The sequence below is a fragment of the Anas platyrhynchos genome, chromosome 1 (genome assembly GCF_047663525.1).
Source record: "Anas platyrhynchos isolate ZD024472 breed Pekin duck chromosome 1, IASCAAS_PekinDuck_T2T, whole genome shotgun sequence".
Lineage (NCBI taxonomy): Eukaryota > Metazoa > Chordata > Aves > Anseriformes > Anatidae > Anas > Anas platyrhynchos.
Window position 1 is genome coordinate 1,465,851 of NC_092587.1, and position 22,203 is coordinate 1,488,053.

The following is a 22,203-nucleotide window of genomic DNA, read 5'->3' on the forward strand; positions in this document are numbered from 1 at the left end:
TTTCCCCACTATTTATTTATTTATTATTATTATTATTTACAACTTTTTCCCCCCCTTACCTCCCCCTTCCCCCCTCGGGATCTCCCCCTGCCCTAATACCCCCTGCCCGTCCCTCCCCATCCCGCTGGGGCTCAGCAGCGCACTCGGGGGGCTCATCCCTGTGGGTTTTGGGGCCATGATCCTTAGCAGAATTTGATGTTTTACCCCAAAAATGGCCCTACAGGTGTGCTTTGTGCTCCCAGCCAGGCTGAATGGACTCGGGCATTTTCCCTCCTGGTTTTGTTGGGGACACCACGGCTTTGGGGTCACCCACACCACTGTTTCTCATCCTTACAAGCTGTGGGATTGCTTTTACGGTGTCTGAATGCTGGGGGAATGGGTGAAAGAGAAGGCATTCGTCTTTTTTTTTGTGTGTTTGTGGCCAAACTGGGAGCAAGAGGCTTTCCCTCGAGGTGTACGAGGGAGCGCCTGCTGCTCGTGGTGCTGCTGGGAGGGCCGGGATCTCCCCCGACTCTTCCTTTAGGGTTTCAAACAGCTCGGTCACCTCTGGCAGGGCTCAAGCCCAGAAGATCTCAGCCTCGTGGGTGAAAATCGAGACAAAAATGAGTGCAGGAGCTCGGGGTGAGCATTGGGGCAGCCCCATAGCACGAATCCTGCTTCAGCTCCAACTTCTGCAGCCGTGTGCGTAGGTCCGTAGGAAAAACCTATAATTTATATTTCTTTTGTGCACCTGATGCTCAGTGCGCGGGTTATTTAATTAATTAACTTTTGGAATATAGGCCAGGGTCTGCTTAACGAACTTAGGGCGCGTGGGGGGCATCGTGCTGCTTTCACCCCGTGAATCACGACTCCAGAAGCCAAACGGTGCTGATGTGGATGATCCCGGTGAGCTCCCGAGTCCTCCAAGCACCCGTGGATGGGCCGTGAAGCAGCACCACGAGCATCTCCTCTCTGCTTCCACCCATTTTTCAGCTTCCACCAGGAGCATTCAGCCCTGGGTAAAGCTTTTCGGGCCCTTCTGGGGCTTTGCTATCGGAAGGGGTGTTGGGAAGAGCCTCAGTTATAGGGCGACCCCAGAGCCCCGTTCTCTTTTTTGGGTTTTCAGCCTTTTTTTAGAGGCTGTAAGCAACAAGTGGATCGCTCAGGCTCCGCGCACCGATGGCCATGTGGAGTTTTTTCAGCCCATTTCCGCAATTTTTGTCCCATTCCAAGCCCAGAGGTGGGAAAACCCAAAACATTTCCCCTCCCGGAGCGTCCCTTTCACTCCGAAGCCACCAAATAGCCCAAAAAGGAACGATTCCCGCCCGCCGTTCGTTACGTAACCGCCTAATTAAACTCATCAAACGGGGATGAGGCCAAAAGCCTTGGGAAACTTCCCCCTTGTCTGGGTCAGAAATAGTTGCAAGACCACAGCCCCGGAGCCTCCGTGCCGTGTTTACGTTGCGACATCCTCTGTGCTGCGTGAATGAATCCCCCCCGTGAGTTTATTTTGGGCTTCAGCCTTGGATCCTCCTGCCCTGGTTGGGCACCCAGGTCCTCCCCTGAAGGGGAAGGGGCTCGTGGTGCTGAAAAAAAAGCCGAAGAGCTCTAAAACGCAAGGCACGGCAGGAATTAAATCTCGTGTTGCCTTTTCGGTGCTGTTTTTTAATTCCTTCCTCTCCAGTCCAGCCCCACCTGCGAGGAAACCGGCCGCGTGGTGAGCGCAAGGCGTGGAGGTGGCCACGTTCGTGGCTCTTTCTCAGTCCCGTGGAGGGAAAGAAATTCAAGCCAGGGCTTAAATCCAGCACGCAGGGAAATCTTTGAGGCTGTAGGTGCAGCCTCTTGGAAAATCCAGATCCTCGCCATCCTGGGAGCTTGGAGGAGCGTCCCCGAACGGGGCAGAGCGCACGGCTGCCTTCCTTCGTCTGGAATATCCCGCAGCGGGTGTCAGAGGCTGTGTCTGGAGGTCCACGGGTGCACAGCTCCTCCTCTTGAGCAGCTTTTGGGGAAAGAAAGGAGGAAAAAAGCTTAGAATAAGATTTGTAAAAGAAGGGTTTTCTTTGTGCGTGGTTCCCCTCGGCGTGAGGACGGAGCGCTGGCTGTTAATTACAAAGGGTTAATTACCCCATCAGCTGGAGAGGGGCTAACTCGGTTGAAATGACTTCTGGCTGCGAAGTTTGGGGTGAAATATTTTGGAATTGGGGTTTTTGAGTGGTTTTGGGAGCAGCAGGACGCGTGCGTTGATGTGGTGCCACCTCTGAGGGACCGCGTCCTGCAGAGCATCGCAGCGGGGTCAGCTCTGCCCCAGGCGTTCCTCGTGGATGCTGGGGGGAAGAAATACAATGAAATGACCTAAAATTTGGGAGAAAAAGAGGAGAAAAAGGCAGATTTGGCAGCGGTTGGTGCTACAGATGTGAAATTAAACCGCAGGAAGGGCCGGCTGCAGATCGCAGCGCCCGTTGCGGGCTGAGCAGCCCGTCTCGTTTCCAAACGATGCCTTTCAGCAGAAACTTCAGCAAATAGGAGCTCGAGCTCCTGATAAATGTGTGCAAAATCCCTTTTCTCTCTCTTCTGGGCAGTGTTTCCCGCAGCGAGATGTGTTCGTTCTTCCAGGTGATGAGCTGGTGATGAAACGAGCGCAGTAAGGGAGGGCGTTTGGGTTGGTTTCCTAGAATTTATGTTTTTTAGGACTTTTTTAATGCCTCAACTGGTCACGTAGGGATTGCGTTTCCACCCTAATTAAAAGGCTAATTGCATCGTGCCACGGGGGGACGCTGTGGAACGAGGGCTGGGTGGTTTCAGTCCCTCTTAGAGCTCGAGTTGCCGCGTCTCAGCCGGCCCCGTGCCGCCGTGAGCCAGCATTAAAAAAAAAAAAACGTTAACTTTGGTCCTGATGGGACAGGTAAAAGCTGAAATCCGTGACTTTGCCATCACGGAAAGGTGAACGCGTGGCTGATATTTAACCCGTGGGAGATGCCAACTCAGCGTGATGACGGACACGATGGAGAGGGCTCCATCCACTACCCTGAATCCAAAACCTCCTTTTAGGGAGGATGGGAGTGCCTCTTTCTTTTCTCCCCCCTCAGAAGAGGCAGGGGGAGGTCTGGGCCGTGCCTGGCCGTGTGTGGTGGTGGAGCCACGAGAGGTGTCGCTTCCCACGGAGCCGTGAGCTCCACCTGGAAGCGGTTTGGGAAATAATTCGGGTGACCTCTGTGCCCCTGAGAGCCAGGTTGGACGGGGACGGCTGCGTTTCCCTAAATATGATGCTCAGGCAGCGATCAGCTCTGCTCCCAGCTCTCCTGGAGGCTGTCCTCCAGCCCTCAGCTAGGGGCTGGCAGCTCCTCCAACTCAGGACCTGTCAAAAATGGGCCATTTTTGGCCGCTGCAGGCTGCTAGACACGAGGCTAGCGAGGTTTGGGTGGCCAAACCGTGATTTTCTTGCTCTGTGTTTCCGGGTGAGGTTAATCCCTCCCGGTGAGCGCAGCCTCCAGAGTCTGCTGCGGGGATGCTGAGGGGACCGGGAAGCGTCTACGAGCCTTAACAGCACAGAGGGCTTTGTGCCAGAAGAGCAAAAAGCAGTGCCAGGCAATTTCAGCTGTACAATTACACCCAAACAGGGTTTTATTTTATTAGTAAATGGCGGATGATTAATTTCCCCCTGGATCATTTTTCACTTAGGAATTATTCCAGGCCGTCTTCGCAGGGAGCCTAGAGTTTATCTGGACGTGCAGCGGCGCTTCGAAATAGCTTTTTAAACAAAACCTTGGGCGGTAAGCGCATAGGAAGTGCTCTTTAATCTGATTTCACGCCTGCAGGATGCCACACGGCAGTTTGCTGACGAGCTCCCCGTCACCTCAGCCCAGATCACCGAAGGTATTTGAGATTTTCCCCCCTTAGGCGACGGTCACGGTGGCAGGAGGAGCTGTTCCAGCTTCAAGCAGTTTCTTCCTCCCCTATTTTTTTGGAATAAAGGTGGGCCACGTGCTCTGCTGGACCCGCTGCTGCAAAAACCACCAGGGCTGGGGAGCGAGGCACCACGTGCTGGCATTTCGGAGACCTTCACCCTGCAACCCTGCAGGGGATGGTGCTGAGCATCGTGGCTCTCAGCCAGCACACCCCGTGGCTCCCCTCCAAGCTGGGAGAAGGAGAAAAACCGAGCAGCAAACGGCTCCGAGCTGCTGGAGAGGCCTCTTTCCTCGCAGAGGTGCTGCTGGATGCCCAAATGCCCGCGGAGATGCCCCGTGGGATTTAACACTCCCAAGATCACAGCGGCCCCTTGGATTCCCCGCTCCACAATAGCCCCCCGAGAACAAAAGTGCCAGTGTGGTGCTGGGTGTTTAATGCAAAGCGAGCCATTTATTTACAGGAGAGGCTTGAAGCCTTTAAGGGCGTATTAAACTCCAGATGCTCGTCGGCTTCACACACGCACAAAAAAAAGAAAGAGTGGAAGAAAGGGAAGGAGGTGTCGCACGTTTTCTGGAAGAAATCAGCTCCCCGAGCGTGGAGCAGCCTTCCGTTGAAGTTAAAGCCACGAGGAGGGTGCCCGGCTTGAATAATGACAGATTTTTTTTATGTTTTTTTCCTTTTTTTAAACCAGTTTTGAGACGGGGCCGTGCGGTGCCAGACGGCGAAGCGCGACGTGCCGGTTTTCCGTGCGGAGCAGGGTTGGCGATAAGGAGCTGAGCGCAGCGAGGGGATCAGCCCGAAAATGGGTTAGGAAAGAAGAGGAAAAAAACAGAAAACCACAACAGGAGTGGTTCTGTTCCTTTGAAACAAATTAGGAAATGAGCTTGTGGGGTTGGGGTGACAGGAGGAGGATGAGGAGCAGCCTGGTGCCGGCTGCCTCACTCTTTCAGGGCTAGGAGCTGATGCAAGCTGATTGCCCCTCTTCTTCACTCGGTACCGCTTCCCACGGCGTCTGGTTTGCTGCCGTATCGTCCAAATTTCAGCTCTTTTCAGAATTCAAGGCCAATTCTTCGGAGAGCACCAGGTGGGTCGCGTAACCCAGCCTTTTTGCCCCATCTCCCTGCTGGGAGGAGGAGAGGGTCGGTGTAAAACGAGTACAGGGCCAGCACCCAGCGCTGGAAAGGCTAACGAGTCTATTAAACGAGGTAACTGCTGACATCCATCACTTATCAAGTGCCTTCTGATAAAGTGTGTGCCCCTAAACAGGGGAAAATCCAGGCACTGGCAGCTTCCAGTCCTGTGCTTACCCCATACAGCAAGGTGTAAGGCCATCCCCTGCGCCTCGATGCTCTGCAGCCACCATTTCGTCCTCCCCATGATCCCTCCCCAATGGTTTCGCATCCATTCTAAAATCATTTCACCTGCCAAAGGCGTCAGACCCAGCAGCTCTTTAGTTCCTGGTCAATCTGAGCGGGATTTTGGGTGAGCTGGAATAAAAAACCAGCCACCCGATGTGAAATGCTGGGGGAATTTGGGATGCTCGCCTCGGTGCTGGCTGTCTGCAGCACCCGGAGTGCTCTGAAGGATAAAAATAAGCTCGGGCCACGTCTGGTAAGGGTTTTTCCAGCCGGGCTGGCGTGCCTCCTCAGTTTGTTCTGGTGTGGACACTTTATTTTTGGCTCAGTAAAGCGCCCGTGTGGCCACATGAAACTTGGTAGAGGAGAGCTCCAGCGGGGCAGCTCGCGTGGTTTGGGGTCGATCTGGTTCCTTCGCTTTATGTCCACACCACAGGTGGCACCAAGTGGACGAGAACTCTGTTTTAACCCGCCTGGTGTTGAGTTTAATGTAGAATTCATGGGCTTTGTGTACAGTTTCTGCTGTTTTCTGCTGTTTTGGGTTGCTCTGCTCCTCCTGTGCCTGATTTTCTTCCAACTCTGGTGCCAGCAGCTGACGGCGCAGCAGAGGGACCCCAGCACGGTCACGAAGCCTCAGCAGAGGGCTTTGTCCTCATAATTATTTTTTTTAAGCACTTTACATGACTATAAAAAGACTTCTGGCTGCCGACCAAGGCTTCTGGACTGAGCTACAACCACCAGGAGATGTCTTAGCAGGCATCGTCGTGCTGTGAGGGTTTCCTTATGCCCGAAATTGCTCCCATTGATGGGGTACAACGGGAATAAACACGGCTTTTCTGGAACGGTGAATAAATGAAATAAATCCGTAATTTGGTAATGGTCAGCAGAGGCTTCAGGTGAGGTGCCTGCTCCCAAAACCTGAGTGTCAGGAACCCTGCGGGAATACCGTGAGTATGTGAAGAATACAAGCAACTACGTGAGGTTTCAACACAGTTATGAGGCTTTTCCCCTTTGGTCTGTGATTTTAGGAGCTTTTTGGAAGGAAAACGTGCGGAGAGGAAGAGCGTAGAGGTTGGAAAAGTAGAGAGCCTGCATCCAGTGAGGTCAGCTGTCAGGTTAAACGGGAAATAATTCCAATTATGACCTGGTAATGAGTTAAAGGAGCTGGTGGCATTGCTGTGTGCGCAAAAGGGGGGGACCAGGAGGACCCCAGGTGCCCCCAGCCTCAGCCAGGCTGCATTTCTAGGATTTTATTAGATCTGGTTGGAATCGAGCGGGCTTCACCTCGACATAATCACTGTGCCCATGAGAAGCACTGCTCGGTGACCCCTGCTGACTCAAGAACACGTGGCTCAGCGTCTTCCATCTACGACCAGTTTTATTTATAAATTTATTTATTTATTTTTTATTTATAAGCATGGTGGCATTTTGAGTGGTGTCAAGGGTGTAGAGTGCCTCGATCCGAGCACCTTTCCTCCTAAAGAAAGCGGAAAGTCACCTCGCAGGCTTTTTTGGGTAGAGCACTTTGGTTATATTCTGCTAATCTTACACTTTTTTTTATTTAAATAGCAAATCCTTGAAGTTGTTTGGCACCACGGAGCAAGCAGCAGCGTGCCCTTGCAGGAAGCCCTGCCCCGCTGAGCTGCTCCATTCGGGTTTGGTGTGAAATCTCCACCACGCTCCCCCCGTTTTTCCCTGGAAATGGCAAAATAAGGCCCTGGGAGGAAGATTACGGTTGATTTATTTCAACCAGAAAATTTCACTTTGCTTCCACGTGCGTCGGCATCTTGGGTCCTGCGTTTATGGAGGTCTTTGACTCGCTGTTTTGGGGTGGTTCTGACATTATGGTCTGGCTTGTAGGGAGGGCTGGACAACAGCATCCAGCTCCGTTAGCCTGTTTTAGGGGAAATTGTGAGCTGGGAGGTGGTTTGGCTTCAGCTGTAGCCTCAATGGATTTGCACATCAGCCGGGTGTGTGAGTGAACGTGTGGCCAAATCCTTCCTCCCAAACACTTGGGAGCACAGCTCTCTGGTTTTAATCACTCTCCCCTGATCTGGGGCTCTCAGACCAGCCTCACCCCAACATTTAGGGTATTGCTGTGCACTACAGCGATGCGGGCACCCCGAGGATGAAAATCCTACAGAAATGCCTGCAGTTCCCTTCTGCTTCCACCCCACTGCGTTGGAGGACGCCAAATTAACGGGGTCAGCTCTGGTGCTGCACAAGAAGAGCCTTCATTTCATGTGCCTCTTGTTATTAGAGGCGTGTAGGAAAGAAGCAAGCCCTACAGACATAAAGTAAAGGGATTCCGTGCCCCAGATCCTTTTCCTTGAGCCGTGAACCCACAGCATCAAAGCTGGAAACCTCCGTGGTCGCTGGAGGGAGGCTGGTGCTTCGCGAGGAGTTGGCCACGCTCTGGATTCTTGGGCAAGCATTGAGCGGGGTGAGACGCTTTGGAGAGTGTCTTCGACTTTTTGGGAAGATCTGGGTGGTTTTCTTCGTGTTGGTAAGCAAGAAGCCGTGCCGAAATGTTTTTGGAAGACAGAGGAAGAACGAACGTTGTGTGCGTGGATGTGGAGCTCCCTCCTTCTAAAGCCTAGGGTCTGCTGGCTGGGGAGCTCTCCGTTGAACTCGTTGGTCTGCTGAGCTTCCCGTGGCCTTTTTGGGAGGAACGTGGTGGTTGCAAACATCTTGGCCAACTGGAGAAGCCCTCACGGTCCTGTTCTGAGCGTGGGGCTCTCTAAAATAATCGCACGCCTGGTTTTGGCGTCTTGGAGCTGGAAATACCTTTGCAAGAGCTGTTCCGTGTCCATTGCATTCGGTGTGCCGAGGTACAAAAGGCATCCCAAGGCACCTGGAAACGAGCCTGTGGAAATCAGCTGGTGATGAGGGGAAAATCTGGAAAATCTGTCACATTTCAGCTCCTTGGTCAGGGGATTTAGGTAGAAATAAATGCATCTAAGGACCGCCTGCTTCCCACCTTCTCTGTTTTTCTGTTTTTTGTCTAGATTACGGCAACCAGGTCCTGGCTTTTGAGCTTGTGCTGCTTAAAAGCTGCTGCAGCCCTGGACGTGCCTCGTCCCTTTTTCCTCTCTCCCAAATTCAGTACGAGACTCTGGTTCTCTCCTTTGGCCGCCAAACACCTCAATTTCTGAGCTGTCCCCCAATCTCCCCTGTTTCTTCCATGGACTGTCCCACACTTGTAATCGTCTCTTGCAATATCTCAAGTTTTGTTCTTTCTGCGTTTTTGCCAAAATAACCTCGGCCAAGCGCTCTTCCTCCTGTTCCCATTGCTCCTGCCATTGTGTTGTGTGGTGGTCGTGATGATGTGTTGTTTGTTTCTTTTTGTGGTTGTAATTTGCCGGTTGATTATTTTGATAACAAGTTACCAAAAGCTTTAGAAAAGCCGAATTTGAGGCTGGAGGAGCTGGGCTGAGCACTGCCGCCGAGCATCTCCCCTTAGAGCCCTCTCCTGGAGAGGCAGAACTGAGCTGGGTGGGCAGGGCTCCTCACCTCGGGGTTACCAGGTCCATAAAAACCTTCCCTGCAGCGAAGATGCCTGCCTGTGGGTGCTGTTTGGAAGCAGTGATCTTCTCCAAACACTTCAAGTTCCTCTTCTTCCTCCTGGCACAATTATTTCCCTCCTGCAGGAGGCCACGAGGGGAGGTAACCTGTTCCCTCCTGCTCACCCAGCAGGCTCGGAAACCTCCTCCTGCCCTCATTTATGGCACGTCAGTGTCCCTAACGCCTCTCCTGTCATTTTTTTTCTCCCCCTGACAGCCTCTATTGATGGAAGAACACGGGGTGACCCAAACAGAACACATGGCCACCATCGAGGCCCACGCAGTGGCCCAGCAGGTGCAGCAGGTCCACGTGGCCACCTACACGGAGCACAGCATGCTGAGCGCGGACGAGGACTCGCCCTCTTCCCCCGAGGACACCTCCTACGATGACTCTGACATCCTCAACTCCACGGCTGCCGACGAGGTCACGGCTCACCTGGCTGCAGCAGGTAACGCCCGCGGGATGCTCGGCGTTGTTCCCCCGATGCCGTGCTCCTACAGAGGTCCCGAACAGCATTTTTTGGGGGGCCAGGTGATCTTTTCACCCCTCAGAGCTGGAAGGAAGCTCTGAGAGCGATTCCTTGCCAGCCCTGCTGCTTGCTTGGGTGTTGCTGAGCTGAGCCACGTTGCCTGGTCGGTGCGTGCGGTGAATAAGAGGTTGGTTTGTACACTGCAAAGGTCCCGAGTACATCCTGCCTCCAAAATGAAGCTAAAATACCAAATATATCAAAGAGCAAACTTATTCCAACCCCACATAAACAACAGCCAAAATAATCCAACAGTGCCACGCATTTCTGCATAACCAGGATGCTCAGAATTTAGGGCTTTCCCAATGAGATGCCACAACTGGTGCTGGTGTATCTGGAATAGAAAATATTTCAGGATCACCTGCTCCTTCCAGCAAAGCCCCTCCCGAATACCCTCAGCGTTTGCCCTGTAGTGAATCTACCCCCCTAGTAGAAAAACGCGGTGATAAATAAGCACTCGACAGCTCCATAGCTGAGGAATAAAGCTCCTGACCTGCTCGATGGCACCCGTGAAGTTGTGGAAGGCAGCTAAAAGTGTGTCAGCACTCCTAGGTGCAGCAAATGTCCCTGCTACGGGGTGCACAGCCACGCTGAGCAATGAACCCTTGCTATAAACAGCTTTGAGGGGAAGACTTGCCTGTAGGTTGTCTTAACAAGTAAGTAAAACCTCCTGGAGTCCCTGCAGAGAGTTGTGAAAAGGCAAAAATGTTCCTGGAGAAGCTTTTCTGCGCTTGTATGGCACGAGAGGAGGTGGATCACGTGCGTTAAAGAAGAGCAGATAAAAATGGAGAGGAGATGTTTGAGTAGAGGTTACTGGCAGGGGTTTGAAACTTTCAGTTTCAGCAGAGCAGGGCTGGGGAACTGCTGCCACCTCTGGGAGCTGGGCTGCTGCTGCTCGTGGGCATCTGCCACTTTCAATCCTTTGAAAGTGTCCTAAAACCACCCCAGATTTGGGAAGTAAATTTGCCCTCGTCCCTTCCCTTCATCCTAGATCCTGAAGCACTCTTCTGCTTTGCTTGCCCATCGCGTGGTGCTTTTCTGGTTAAGTTCTGCCAGGATTTCTGATTTTTGCCTCCTCCCATCTGCACCTTTGCCTGTCCCCGTTGCTGCAGCTTTCTGCTGCGGCACCTCCACGTGGGTCTGACTGCCCAGCTGCTGCTTTGGTAGTGAAACCCCAAACCTGGCTCTAATTCAGGTCTCCTGCCCTTCTCTAACCCGTGCCTCCTCTCCTACCACCAGCCCTTCCTCCCCAGCACACCAAAGCCTGGCCCCCTGCTTTGTCACACCTCCCAGCCCAAAACCTGCAAACAGCACAGCTTCCTTGCAGCCAGTGTTTCTCCATTCCCCCAAATCAACATTTTTATCCTTTTTCTTCCCCACACAGGACAACAGAACACTGCAGGGCTTGGTGTACCCGTGGCAGGTAGCACTATGGTCACTCCTGCTCACCAAAAATGGGGAGGCAGTGCCAGCCCTGAGACGTGTCCTAGAGAAAACGCTGACATCTGGCACTGCTCTGGTGCCATGGGTTTGGTAGCGAAGGGCTTCCTGCCCCGGTGGCTCTATCTTTGTCAAACACAAAGGTGCAGAGCTTTTGGGCCACCTGATGTGGTCTTTGTCCTCTGACACGTGGAGAAACCACGCAGAGCACTTGTGGGGGCTGCTCGGGAGTCAGAGGCAAGTCCTGGAGCCTGTGTTAGAGGCCATGAGATCTCTGATAGAAGCCCAATTCACTGCGTGTCACTTGGTTCACCTGGTAAATCCAGCACAAGAAGGACAAGGACCTGTTAAAATGGGTCCAAAGGTGCCACGAGGGTGCTGCAGGGGTTGGAGCCCCTCTGCTGGGGGTGCCCGGAGAGGAGAGGGCTCCAGGGAGACCTCATCACAGCCTTCCTGTACCTAAAGGGGGCTTAAAGGAAAAATTGAGGGAGATTTTTTATAAAAACGTAATAATAAGGTAAGAGGTAAGGGTTTTAACCTGAAAGAGGGGAGATTAGGTTAGATTTAAGAAGAAATGCTTTATTTTGAAGGTGGTGAGGCCCTGGCCCAGGCTGCCCAGGGGAGCTGGGGGTGCCCAAGGCCAGGCTGGATGGGAAGTTGTGCCCATGGCAGGGATTGGGACTGGCTGGGCTTGTAGGATCCCTTCCAACCCAAACCCTTCTGTGATTCTGTGATACTTCCTCTAACTTAATCAGCTTCCCATTACACAGATTGTCCGAACTGTGACCATGAAAGCAATAGCTCTGCACTGCCGTGGTCCCCGCTGTGCTTCAGGGCCCGTTGTGGGACGCTGCCAGTTACCGAGGATTTACCATTTCTCTCCCTTCAGAGCTGGTTTTTAATCCCCAGGGAAATCCCTAGGCCCCTAACGCTGCAGCTGAGGTGGCTGAGCAGGATTCCTGGCTCTGTACCAGGCATCTCCTCACCTGCTGCCAGGATCTCCTCGATGGCAGTTGGATGTTTAAGATCCTGGAGTGCTTGAGTTCTTCGGTGTGTTTAGAAAATGAAATATGTAATTACACAACTGGAAGGAGAACTTTGGGGTAAAATATGTGACTTTCACCTGAGACTGAGCTGGGGCTTGCCAGACTGGAGAACTGGAGACCCTTTGGATGCACTCGTTGATGCTGAGAGGAGGGAGCTCAGGGATTTTGGGGTCACCCTGATCTGAGGGCATGCCCCCGAGCTGAGCCCTTAGGGCTGTCCGTGAGGGACCTGACCCTGAGCTGCATTCGCTGATTCACCCTCTGTGGTTTGATTTCCAGGCCCCGTGGGGATGGCAGCGGCCGCTGCGGTGGCGACGGGTAAGAAACGAAAGCGACCCCACGTTTTTGAATCCAACCCCTCGATCCGCAAGAGGCAGCAGACGCGTTTGCTACGGTAAGGACTCATTCCTGCACCCTGACACCCAGGTCTGCCTCCTCGATCCGCTCCCAGTGCCTTCGGTGTCAAAACCACGTGCTGCCCATGAGTTCTCCAAGCTTGAGGAACCTGGGGCATCTCACCTGGAACCCACGAGCTGTATTTTAACTGGGGGAAATGGCTCAAATCGCTGCTTTGCTCATTTTTACCGTGGTGTTCTGATCACTGGGGCTGACGTGACCGTTGTGGTGACTGACCCAGCCTGTAGTTTACACAACTGAGGGGAGATGCCCATTAAAGCTGATCCTGACCCTCTTTGGCTTTAAAAACTGTAGAACTCTGTGGGCAGAAGCCCCTGTAGCCCTTGGGGTGCTGCATCACGAGTGCTCTGAGCGTGTCTGCCCACCTGATGGCCACCGAGGAGCACTGGTGCTGGAGTGACTTCTGCAAGCCTCTAAAGATCACCTGCAATTCTGTCCTTAGGAAACATCTCTAAATATTGGCTGGTACTGCTCAAAACATTTTGGAAGAAGACAATTTTTGCTTTTAAAACTATTCTGGCCTTAATTGGGTTGTATCAAAAAATCTGGTGTATTTGTCAGCCTCTGGTACTTGCTGCCTTCCTCCTGCACTCACGCTGAGCACCCTGAAGTAGTGAAGGCCAGAGTCACCTTTTTCTTCCCCTCCTTGTAAAGCTGGTGAGAAATTAAGTTGGTTTTCTTATATTCTGCTTATTCACCTGCTGAGTCCTACAACACCCTTTGCACGTGACCGAAATGGAGAGAAATATGGCAGGATTAGCATTAAATAGTATTTCCTGGGAGCAGGCTCCCTTTCTTTCTGTAGCATCATTTCATTTTTCCTTCCTCCACCTCTGCTGACTCAGCCACGTTTGTGCAGTGTTTTTGGAGAGCAAGTTTTTTCATCTCTTGAAATGGGAACAATTTATTTTAAAAGGGACTCCTCTCCAAAGAATTACTTTTCCTTTCACATAGCAATTTCATTTTATTACGTGTACAACACCAACGAAAAGCATAATTTCTGTGCACTCTCACCAGTTCAACATGTCTGTGTAAACACCAAGCACCGGCGTGCAGCAGGTGGGAGGTTAGTGCCTGATTCTGGGATCTCTGCAGAGCTGGTGCTGGTTCTTTGGCGTGTCTGCTGCTAGCAGCAGGCTCTGAAATGACCAGGACAAAAACTAAAATGTCATTTTATGGCCATGCTCACATCACCTGGTGGTAGCTGCTGCTTCTCCCCTGCTTAACGAGGTTCTGCTAAAGTTTCTGACGCGTTCCCTTGTGTTGCTTGGAAGTTAATAAGAGGAGGAAAGCCTGATGGAACATTTTCTTCCTACAGAGAGCTCATTCCAAAGGGACCTGCTGATGTGGCAGGTGTTGGAGTACGTGGGTTCCCTGTGCTTAGCTGGTGCAATATTTCTGGTTCTTGCCTGTTGTGTCGTTGGCAGTTGAGTGCCTACGGTTCTGGTTCGAGTAGGGCTTTGGTACTGGGGAATTGCAACGTGCTGTCATGGGGCTGAGTGTAAAATAACCTGTGTTTGCAGTCCTCTTTTGTTAAAATGTTCTTTACTTCACAATTTCTGTATCACTGATGAACTTAGCCAGTGACAGAGCGGATCCGCAGCCCCCCGCTGTCCTTGGCTTTGCTGCTTTGCTGATTTCTCTTAACTTTGTACATCAATGGCAAAAAGGAGAGCGGGGAGAATAATTGATACCTGAGCTGCTGTGGGGCTGCAGGGAGCACAGCAGGCCTGCGGGAGCACCGTGTGGCTCGTCTGACCAGCTGGGGCTCTGCTTCTCACCTGGTTTGTCAATGGGGGGCATGAAGAAAGGGACTTGACAATGCCAGGGCTTGTGTTTCCAGCAGCAGCTGATCCCTGCTCACTGCTCCGTGCCTCTGTTTCAGGAAGCTCCGGGCAACGCTGGACGAGTACACCACCAGAGTGGGGCAGCAGGCCATCGTTCTGTGCATCTCACCCTCCAAACCCAACCCCGTCTTTAAAGTATTTGGAGCTGCACCCTTAGAAAATGTGGTAAGTGTCTCTAGGAAAAGGTCACGTCATAAATTGCTCACCTTCCCCACAGCTTTCATTCTAGCTCCAGGCAGCTTTGCAGGCCTGGCAGCGATCTGGAGGTCATGTTTAAGACCCTGGAGATAGGAGTTGAGGTTGTATGGACACGAGTCTAGCACTGAGCTCCTGTCTTCTCTGTCAATGTTGCCCAGCACATCTCACCAGGGCTGAATAGCCTCGATTAAAAATCAGAGGGGACAGGTAGTGTCGTGTCTTTGAACTCAGTTATCAGTGCTTGCACCTTGCCACAGACCAGGCAGTAAATGGAGCAGATCCTGAGTATGAAGCCTGGCTTCTGAACTTTTCTTTAAATCCTGTAAATACTTCCACTTGGCGGCGTTACTTGACGTTTCATCATCAGCTCTCTGATGCAGCCAAGCCTTCAGGGCCGCTGGGTGTTTTTACTTGCCAGCTGTGTCGTTGTTTGCTCCTTCTGCTCCGCAGCCCCCCGGGGAAGGCAGCTGGCCCTGCCTCCTCACCCTCTCCTCTCCTGGTGCTCCTTACCTTGTTTACCTGAGCTTAATGATTCCCCACAGGTCCGCAAGTACAAGAGCATGATTCTGGAAGACCTGGAGTCTGCGCTAGCCGAGCATGCTCCCGCGCCTCAGGAGGTTAACTCAGAGCTGCCACCCCTCACCATCGACGGCATTCCTGTCTCAGTGGACAAGATGACCCAGGTAAGCAGGCAGACGGGGCAGGAACTTGGCAGAACCAGAGAGAGAGAGAGAGATTTAGCACCTTGCAGTGAACTTATGTCTACATCCCCAGGGGATGCACTTAATCTCTTCTTTCCCAAGGGGCCGTGACAGCTCAGATGGAAGTTAGCCGTGAAGCTTTGTTATTGGTGCTTATTTTCTTCATGCAGCAGCAGAGATGCTTGTCAGGACTCGAGGTCAGGCTGCTGGGAGCATTCCCCTTTGAGCTGTTCTTCTCGCCTCCCATGTGCTGTGAACAGGAAGCTGTTTGTTCTGCACTTCGCAGTGATTTTTAGGCACTGAGGTCAGGGAGGTGGCTTTTGCAGTACCGTTTTGGCTCATCCTCCTTGGTTGTTTCTTGTGTGCTCTAATTCCTGCCATCCTCCTCTTCCTGCCGTGGGCTGGAGCAGAGAAGAGCTTGTTAATTTGCTTAACTCCACATCAAACCTCAAGATCTTGCTGATGGAGACAGGGAGTTGTCTGGATTTGGGGGGCTCCCTTTCTGTCCAGGTCCAGCCCCTTGCCAACCTTACTGCTGGGGAGAAGAAGAGGGGGCCCCTGAGGGAAACTTCCTTGTTGTGGGAGGGATCCTGCAGGGAATTCTCCTTTCCTTGGGGGTGCAGGACCTGAACTCAGCACGATGCCTCATAATACACTTGAAATGCTGAAAGCCAGCAGCAAGATGGAAAGTTCGGGGGCTTTGGGACAACATACAAGCAGTGTGACAGCAAAGATGTTCTGATTTCCACTGTGCCCTGCAGAACCATCACGTGCTGGTCACACCACCAGCTCCTGTGCTTGGGCATAATCAGACAGACTCACATTTTCTCATGCAGTTTTACAAAAGCTCCTGTGCCTTAAGGTATAACAGATCACGTTCCTAATCCATGACAACACAGAGCAAAACTGAGTTGCTAGTTTTGAAAGCCACCGGGCTGGTACCTGCAGCTTGGCTCAGAGCTGTTGGAAGGCAGCTCTTGGTTTGGGTGGTTAATGGTTCCCCAAAACACCCTGCTGTTCTGGAGGTCTCTGATTTTACTTTAAAAGCACCAGTACGGAGTTCTGGCATTCAGAAAAGCAACCAAAAAGTTTTTCTATCACCTTGTCATCGTAGTAATTAAACAGAAGAGCCTAGGACTTAAAAACAAAGAGATGGAGGCATCGCAGTGGATTTTTTTCAGGGAGGGGGAAGCCATCCCCACGTGGTGTGAGCAGTGAAGGTGCCTGCACCCGCAGCGTGTGGGCTCTGAGGAAATAACAAGGAAATGAGCCATTGCTAGTGAAAGAAATAAGAGCAGTGAAGGTGGGTGAATGAGGTCAGGAAGTCCAGTTTTTGCAGACCAGTGACACGTCCAAGGAACTGGTCTGCAGCGTGTGGAATATGTGCAAGAGTAAACAGGTCCATGAAAAGGTCTCCTTGGCTGTTAACGTTGCACGTGCTGTCAAAGCAGCAATAAAAGTGCCAAGCTCTCACTTCAGAGAACCCTTCCACTGGGTTTATAATACAAATTGTTTATTTGTTATGATAGAGTTGGAAATTAAATATTTTGACGTTAAGGAGGGCTTCGGTGTTCTCTGCTTTTCCTCCGGACACAGCCGTGCAACCTCCCCTCCTAAAATCTCTGAATAAAACACTAATACTTTGCTTGTTCAGATAACAATAACAGGTTTGTTGTTTTGTTTTTTGTTTTTTGTTTTTTTTTTCCTTGCAAGTATGTGACGTGGCCTTGGTCTTCAGGAAACCTTGCACAAAGATTTGGCCGAGCCACGTTGCCCCTGGGGTTTGGTTGCTTTGTGTGTCCAATCTAAGGCAGTAGTTGCTGGCAGAGCTTTTTTCTTCCTTTTTTTTTTCTTTCCCAGATGCACCACTCCTGCGTTCCCAGGCTCCTTGTAGAACTGTTACACCAGAAATCCTTTTTCCTCCCCCCTCTGTATTTTGCAGGGCATTCTGTCATCAAGCACGCAGCCTGCTGATGCAACAGCACAGCAACTTGGAGCCTCTTATCTCAAGCCCTCCCGTTCTGCGTTAGGGTAAAACAAGCCTCCCGTTAGGAATAGCCTCCTTCCTTCCAAAATCCGAATCCAAACAGCTTCGTGAAGGCTTTTCCTAAGCTGTGGACAGGGCGAGGTGTGGGCCTGCTTGGGGCAATCCCAAACATAAATCCAGGCTGGGTGGAGAGCAGCCCTGAGGGGAAGGATCTGGGGTGCTGGAGGATGCTCAGGGGCTGGAACCCCTCTGCTGTGGGGCCAGGCTGAAGGAGCTGGGGGTGCTCAGCAGGGAGAAGAGAAGAGAAGGCTCCAGGGAGAGCTCCCAGAGGGCTGCCAGGGCCTGAAGGGGCTGCAGGAGGGCTGGGGAGGGACTCTGTGTCAGGGTGGGTAGGGGAAATGGCTTTAATCTGGAGGAAAATAGGTTTAGATTAGAAATCAGGAAGAAATTCTTTATTCTGAGGGTGGTGAGGAGCTGGGGGTGCCCCATCCCTGGGGATGCCCAAGGCCAGGCTGGCTGGGGCTGGGGGCAGCCTCACATTTTGGAAGTCTTCTTTAGAAATCTCAGATCCTGGAGCCGCCCGCAGGCCGTCTGAGGACAGCTCAGCAGATTTAACTGACAGGACTCCAGGCTCGGGTTTTCACAACGCAGCAGGTGTTCCTCCTTGGCAAAATTCAGGCAGTAAGGATGGTGCGAGTGGTGGGTACGAGATAATTTTGCTCTTGAAGGACTCCAGCTGCTGCGTAGTCTTTGCCAGACTCAGGGCCAGGCTTTTAAAATAGAAACACAACACAGAGAAGCTGAGCGTGATAAAGCTGCAATACTGTCAACTTTTATTTTCTTTGCCACAATGGGGTTTGAAATACATCAGTTAGAGGTGGTGGTGGGGATGCTGACTCCCAAATCCCTGCAGCCTGGTGCGTGGAAGGAGATGCTGCTGGTTTTTGTAGGAATTTGGATTCCCGGAGCTGCTGATGGAATTCTCTTTATCTGCAAACAAAAAAACGAGCTTTTTTTGACTAAATACTACAAAGCCCGTGGAAAACCAAAATATTTACGGGTAGAAATTGGGCAGCACAATTCAGAGGTGTCTCTGGGAGGGGAGAAGCGAAGCTCCTGCTCCAAGCAGCTGCAGGTGGCTGCAGGCAGGTGGCAGAGGCGTTGGCTCCTCAAAATAGGAGGCAAAAATCGCTCCCTGGTTAATTGCTCTGCCTCCGTGGTGGTCTAGAGGGAGATAAAGCCTCTGCTGAGCAGAGATGCTTCTGAGTGAAGAGCATCACCCACCTAAGTGTGCAAAAAACAAGGCATTGCAGCCGGGCTCTTCCCCCGGAGCCATTTTATAGAGGTGTCTCGTTGCTTTACGGGCTTTGGCGACGTGCATGCCATGGCAGAGCTGAGCTTCGTATAAAAACTCAGCCTCGGTGTTCTCTGTGGCTCTCTGATAGCATGAAGGAGGAAGCTTGGGTGATGCTGAGGCCAGAGCATCAGTCAGCTCTCGCTGAGAGGCACGAGAAGTTGTCCGTGCTTTTCTCAAGGGGCGTTTTGTTCCTAAATGTCACTTTAATTGTCACTTTTTTTGTCCTTTAACTTCACTTTTCTTAACCTAACGAGCACCTGTGGTTCTCAGGGTGCTTACACAAGCCAGCAAAGCTCGTCTTGGCCTCAAAAATCATACTCGATGCCTGCAGGTCAGTGAGGTGGAGGAAGGAGAGCATCCCTGTTTCTCAGTGGAGACACCCCAGGGTGAGAGAATAATTCTGCTTTTGCAGTGTTTCAGCCCAAAAGCTCAAAACCTGCATCGTTTCCAACAAGAGCAAGCAGTGGTGACCCTGCCTGGTCCCCAGACACACCCCTCTGACCCTTTAGAACTCCTCAGCGATTCCTATTTATGACCTGACCACACTTTCAGGGTGGAAAAAGAAGGGAGATTTGCACAAAAAAAAAATAAATCTGTGAGCAGACCCCTCCGTGCAGGGCATCGGTGGGGGCAGTTCAGCAGTCGAGGAGACTTTCCTACGGTTTCTCTTGATGCTGGAGATGACAGGAACCTTTTCCAGGCGCAAACAGGAGCGAGCTGCGTGCTTTTTGGGGAGAGAAACTTGCTTTTTGGCTGGTTTGTGGCTGCAGGCAGCAGAAAGGTGGCTCCCCCAGACTGCAGAGGGTGAGACACGCGGGGTCTTTGTCTCTCACCCCTGCGAGCTGCCGGGCTGAGGTCTCGTTACAGCACTAATTAGAGACGTCCTGGCGCTGGAGCAGGCTGCGGCGTCGCTGCTGATTGTCTCCCTGGCGGATTAAAGGCGAGCCCTCCTTAACGAGTGCCTTGAGTCGCTGGAGCTGCTCAACTCCCCGGGACCAGTAATTAATCCATCTGTTAACAAGGAGCAGGGCAGCGATTCTGGGAAGATGTTTAACCGTTGTTGCACCGGGCGACTCGATGCCATCAGCAGGTTTGTTGGGCCGAGCAAACCTCACCCACGTGGAGGCTGTGTCCCGGGCTGGAAGGGAAGGCACCGCAGTGGTGCACGAGTGAGCTGCTGGCTTTTCTCTGCCCCGTTTATAATTCGGGGTTTGGTTCACCAGCCCTGAGATGCTTGAGGATGCCCATGGGGTGGTGGGGGCTGCTCCAGAGGGGCTGCTCCATCTCTAGCAGGCTCTGACCCATTCCTGGGCTTGCTCTTAGCTCAGAAGGGCTGAAATGCAGCCGCTTTGCTGAGCAGCAGAGGTTCTTTTAGGGTTGCAGCAGACACACCATGTCCAGACCCACGAGTAAACCGGATTTTTATTGCCTTTGAAGTCCCTAGCCACTGCTGCGAACTGTGCAAGCAGCAAGTCATGCGTTCAAACGAATTGTTTGCTTTTTATCGAAACACACTTCAGTTTTTCTCCTTAGATTTGCAAACCAGAGCCCAACGTCACGTCTTGGGGCTGGGCCCTGGCCTCAAAGAGCTGCTGCAGCTCTTGGTGCATTTAGCAGGGTCAGGAACTCTGCAGCCTCCAGTTCCTCCGACAGATGTTGCACTCCAGGACAGCACAACTCAAATGGCTTTATGGCAAGCTCCAAAGGGATGCAGGGAGGCATTGAGAAATGAATCTAGCTAGCCTGAAGTTAACACATTTTAATTTGGTGTGTGCACTTGTGCTCTTCCTGCTCAGCCCTACAGCTGCACCAACCTCCTCCTGCACCTCCAGGCAGTGCCCAGGACAAAACCCAAACATGCCACAGCACCCTGTGTGAGTTTTATGTACTCTTTAATGATTTTAAGGAGTGCCAGCTCAATTTGCTGCGCAAATCTCTCTTTCTAAGGCAGGGTCTCCCGATGGTAAAGGCAGTCAGCAGCTGGCCGGTGTCTGTGGGTGCTAAGGAAAAGCACAACTGGGCTGAAAGGTGTCCCCGCTGGGGGAAAAGTCAAAAACAGATTCAGAAAATCAGTCCAGTGGGTGTCATGTTCTGCAGGGGTAGGGAAGAACAGGTAAGAGTGTCTTTAAGTTGGAGAAGCTCCCTGAAGCTCTGTCCTTTTTGCAACATCCCTATAAAATGTACAGCAGCTCAAATAAAGTTCTTGCAGCTGTAGGGACATTGAATGTTGTTTTTTTTTTCTGTCCTGCATTGTTCTAATCATTTTCTTCCCCTTTCAGGTTGGTTAGCTCTCTTCGTGGCAGCATTTGAACCAAAAAATGTGCTAATGCAGCGTGTGTTTTGCCTTATTCTAGTTGGATTCATTTTATTTCTGCTGTTCCATAGTTTAGTGAGCTCTTCTCAGCTGAGACTGTCCCTAAACACCACCTTGTGTGCTTTGTTCCAGGCACAGCTGCGAGCTTTCATCCCGGAGATGCTGAAATACTCCACGGGTCGCGGCAAGCCGGGCTGGGGCAAGGAGAGCTGCAAGCCCATCTGGTGGCCTGAGGACATCCCGTGGGCCAACGTCCGCAGCGACGTCCGCACGGAGGAACAGAAGCAGCGGGTGGGTAGCCCACGGGTCTGCCTTCCTTCAGTTTTCGTGGTTTGTTTTTGTTTCCCTGTGCTAGCTGCATCATCTGCTCATCTCTGTGGCCTTCTGAAGCAGCCTAAGACCAGTCAACTCTCCAAGTATGCAGTTAATTTACTACAGAGTCTGTTTCGTGGCCTCGTGAAGCCCTTGAAGGGTTCCTGTCCCATTCTGAGGGACCTTTGTGCTTAATGGGAGTGATCAAAGATGTGTGGTGGAGCCAGGAAAAAAAAGAAGCTAGAGAAAGGGTGAAAAGGTCTTGGGTATCAGTTTCAGCTTTGGATCCTACGCAGGTGATGTTGCCACCAACCTGTCACAAGGAGACCCTCAAAAAGAGGCTACCAGGGTGTGAGGGCAGCGCTGATGCAGATCTGGTTGGGTGGGGAGGGATGTTTGGGGGCTGGAAATGGCTCCGTGTCATCAAATGGCGCTGTGTCCTCAGTCCTTTCAAGGTGGAGGTGATTTTCTGTGTGTTGGCCTCAATTCCTTAAGATTCCTTGAAAGGCAGAGAAACATTTGATTGAGAAATATACCCTTCCCCTTAGTCAAGTGTGCTTGTTCTGTGTCCATGCACAGAAATTCAGTGGTTCTTAGGGTAGTTTTTAAGTCCTGGGGATGGAGGGATTAGGTACTGGGGGCATTTTTGTTTGAGGATTTATTGAAAAGCACCCAGATGAGGTAAGCATGCAAATCACAGCTGTAGCAGCATTGAAATGATTCAGGAAGGTTTTTACACGCTCTCAACTCCTTCCTGATTCTCCTGGCAGGTGTCGTGGACCCAGGCGTTGCGGACTATCGTGAAGAACTGCTACAAGCAGCACGGCCGTGAGGACCTGCTCTACGCCTTCGAGGACCAGCAGACGCAGCAGCAGACCACGACCACGCACAGCATCGCGCACCTGGTGCCCTCACAGACAGTGGTACAAACCTTCAGCAACCCCGATGGCACCGTGTCCCTCATCCAGGTGAGCAAAGCCCTCCAGCATTCCCAGCACGGCTGGCTCAGGATCAACTCGCATGCCTCTAGGAGGTGGTTCAGAGCAAACTACTCCTTTTGGTAGCTTGCCTTGTCCATCAGGAATTCTCTTTATCAATCTCTTCTCATTAAGCCAGCGCTCATGCTCAAAGGAGAAGTCCCATCCTCTCTCTCCCCTGCTGTGAGAATCATCTCAATTTTCTTCAGACAGGATATTCTGTGAAGTTATTTTATTCTCAATTGCAATGGTGGGCATTCTGCCAATCAGGAGCACA

At 51.8% G+C, this 22,203-nt stretch overlaps 1 protein-coding gene across 8 annotated transcripts in view; it reads left to right on the forward strand.

Moving 5' to 3' along the window:
- Window positions 1–22,203, forward strand: part of NRF1 (nuclear respiratory factor 1) — a 51,216-nt gene that overhangs the window by 1,754 nt on the left and 27,259 nt on the right. For 5 of the 8 annotated variants that reach the window (XM_072038073.1, XM_072038145.1, XM_072038176.1 and 2 more), the window contains exons 1-7: window positions 8,791–8,906; window positions 9,021–9,252; window positions 12,096–12,210; window positions 14,119–14,245; window positions 14,821–14,961; window positions 20,770–20,928; window positions 21,720–21,917. In XM_072038073.1, coding sequence (XP_071894174.1) covers window positions 8,796–8,906; window positions 9,021–9,252; window positions 12,096–12,210; window positions 14,119–14,245; window positions 14,821–14,961; window positions 20,770–20,928; window positions 21,720–21,917 — 1,083 coding nt within the window. In that variant the 5' untranslated portion in view covers window positions 8,791–8,795. Of the gene's footprint in view, window positions 1–61; window positions 690–8,790; window positions 8,907–9,020; window positions 9,253–12,095; window positions 12,211–14,118; window positions 14,246–14,820; window positions 14,962–20,769; window positions 20,929–21,719; window positions 21,918–22,203 lie in introns of those variants that run through there. The other 3 variants (XM_072038291.1, XM_072038260.1, XM_072038104.1) reach the window with 2 other exon arrangements.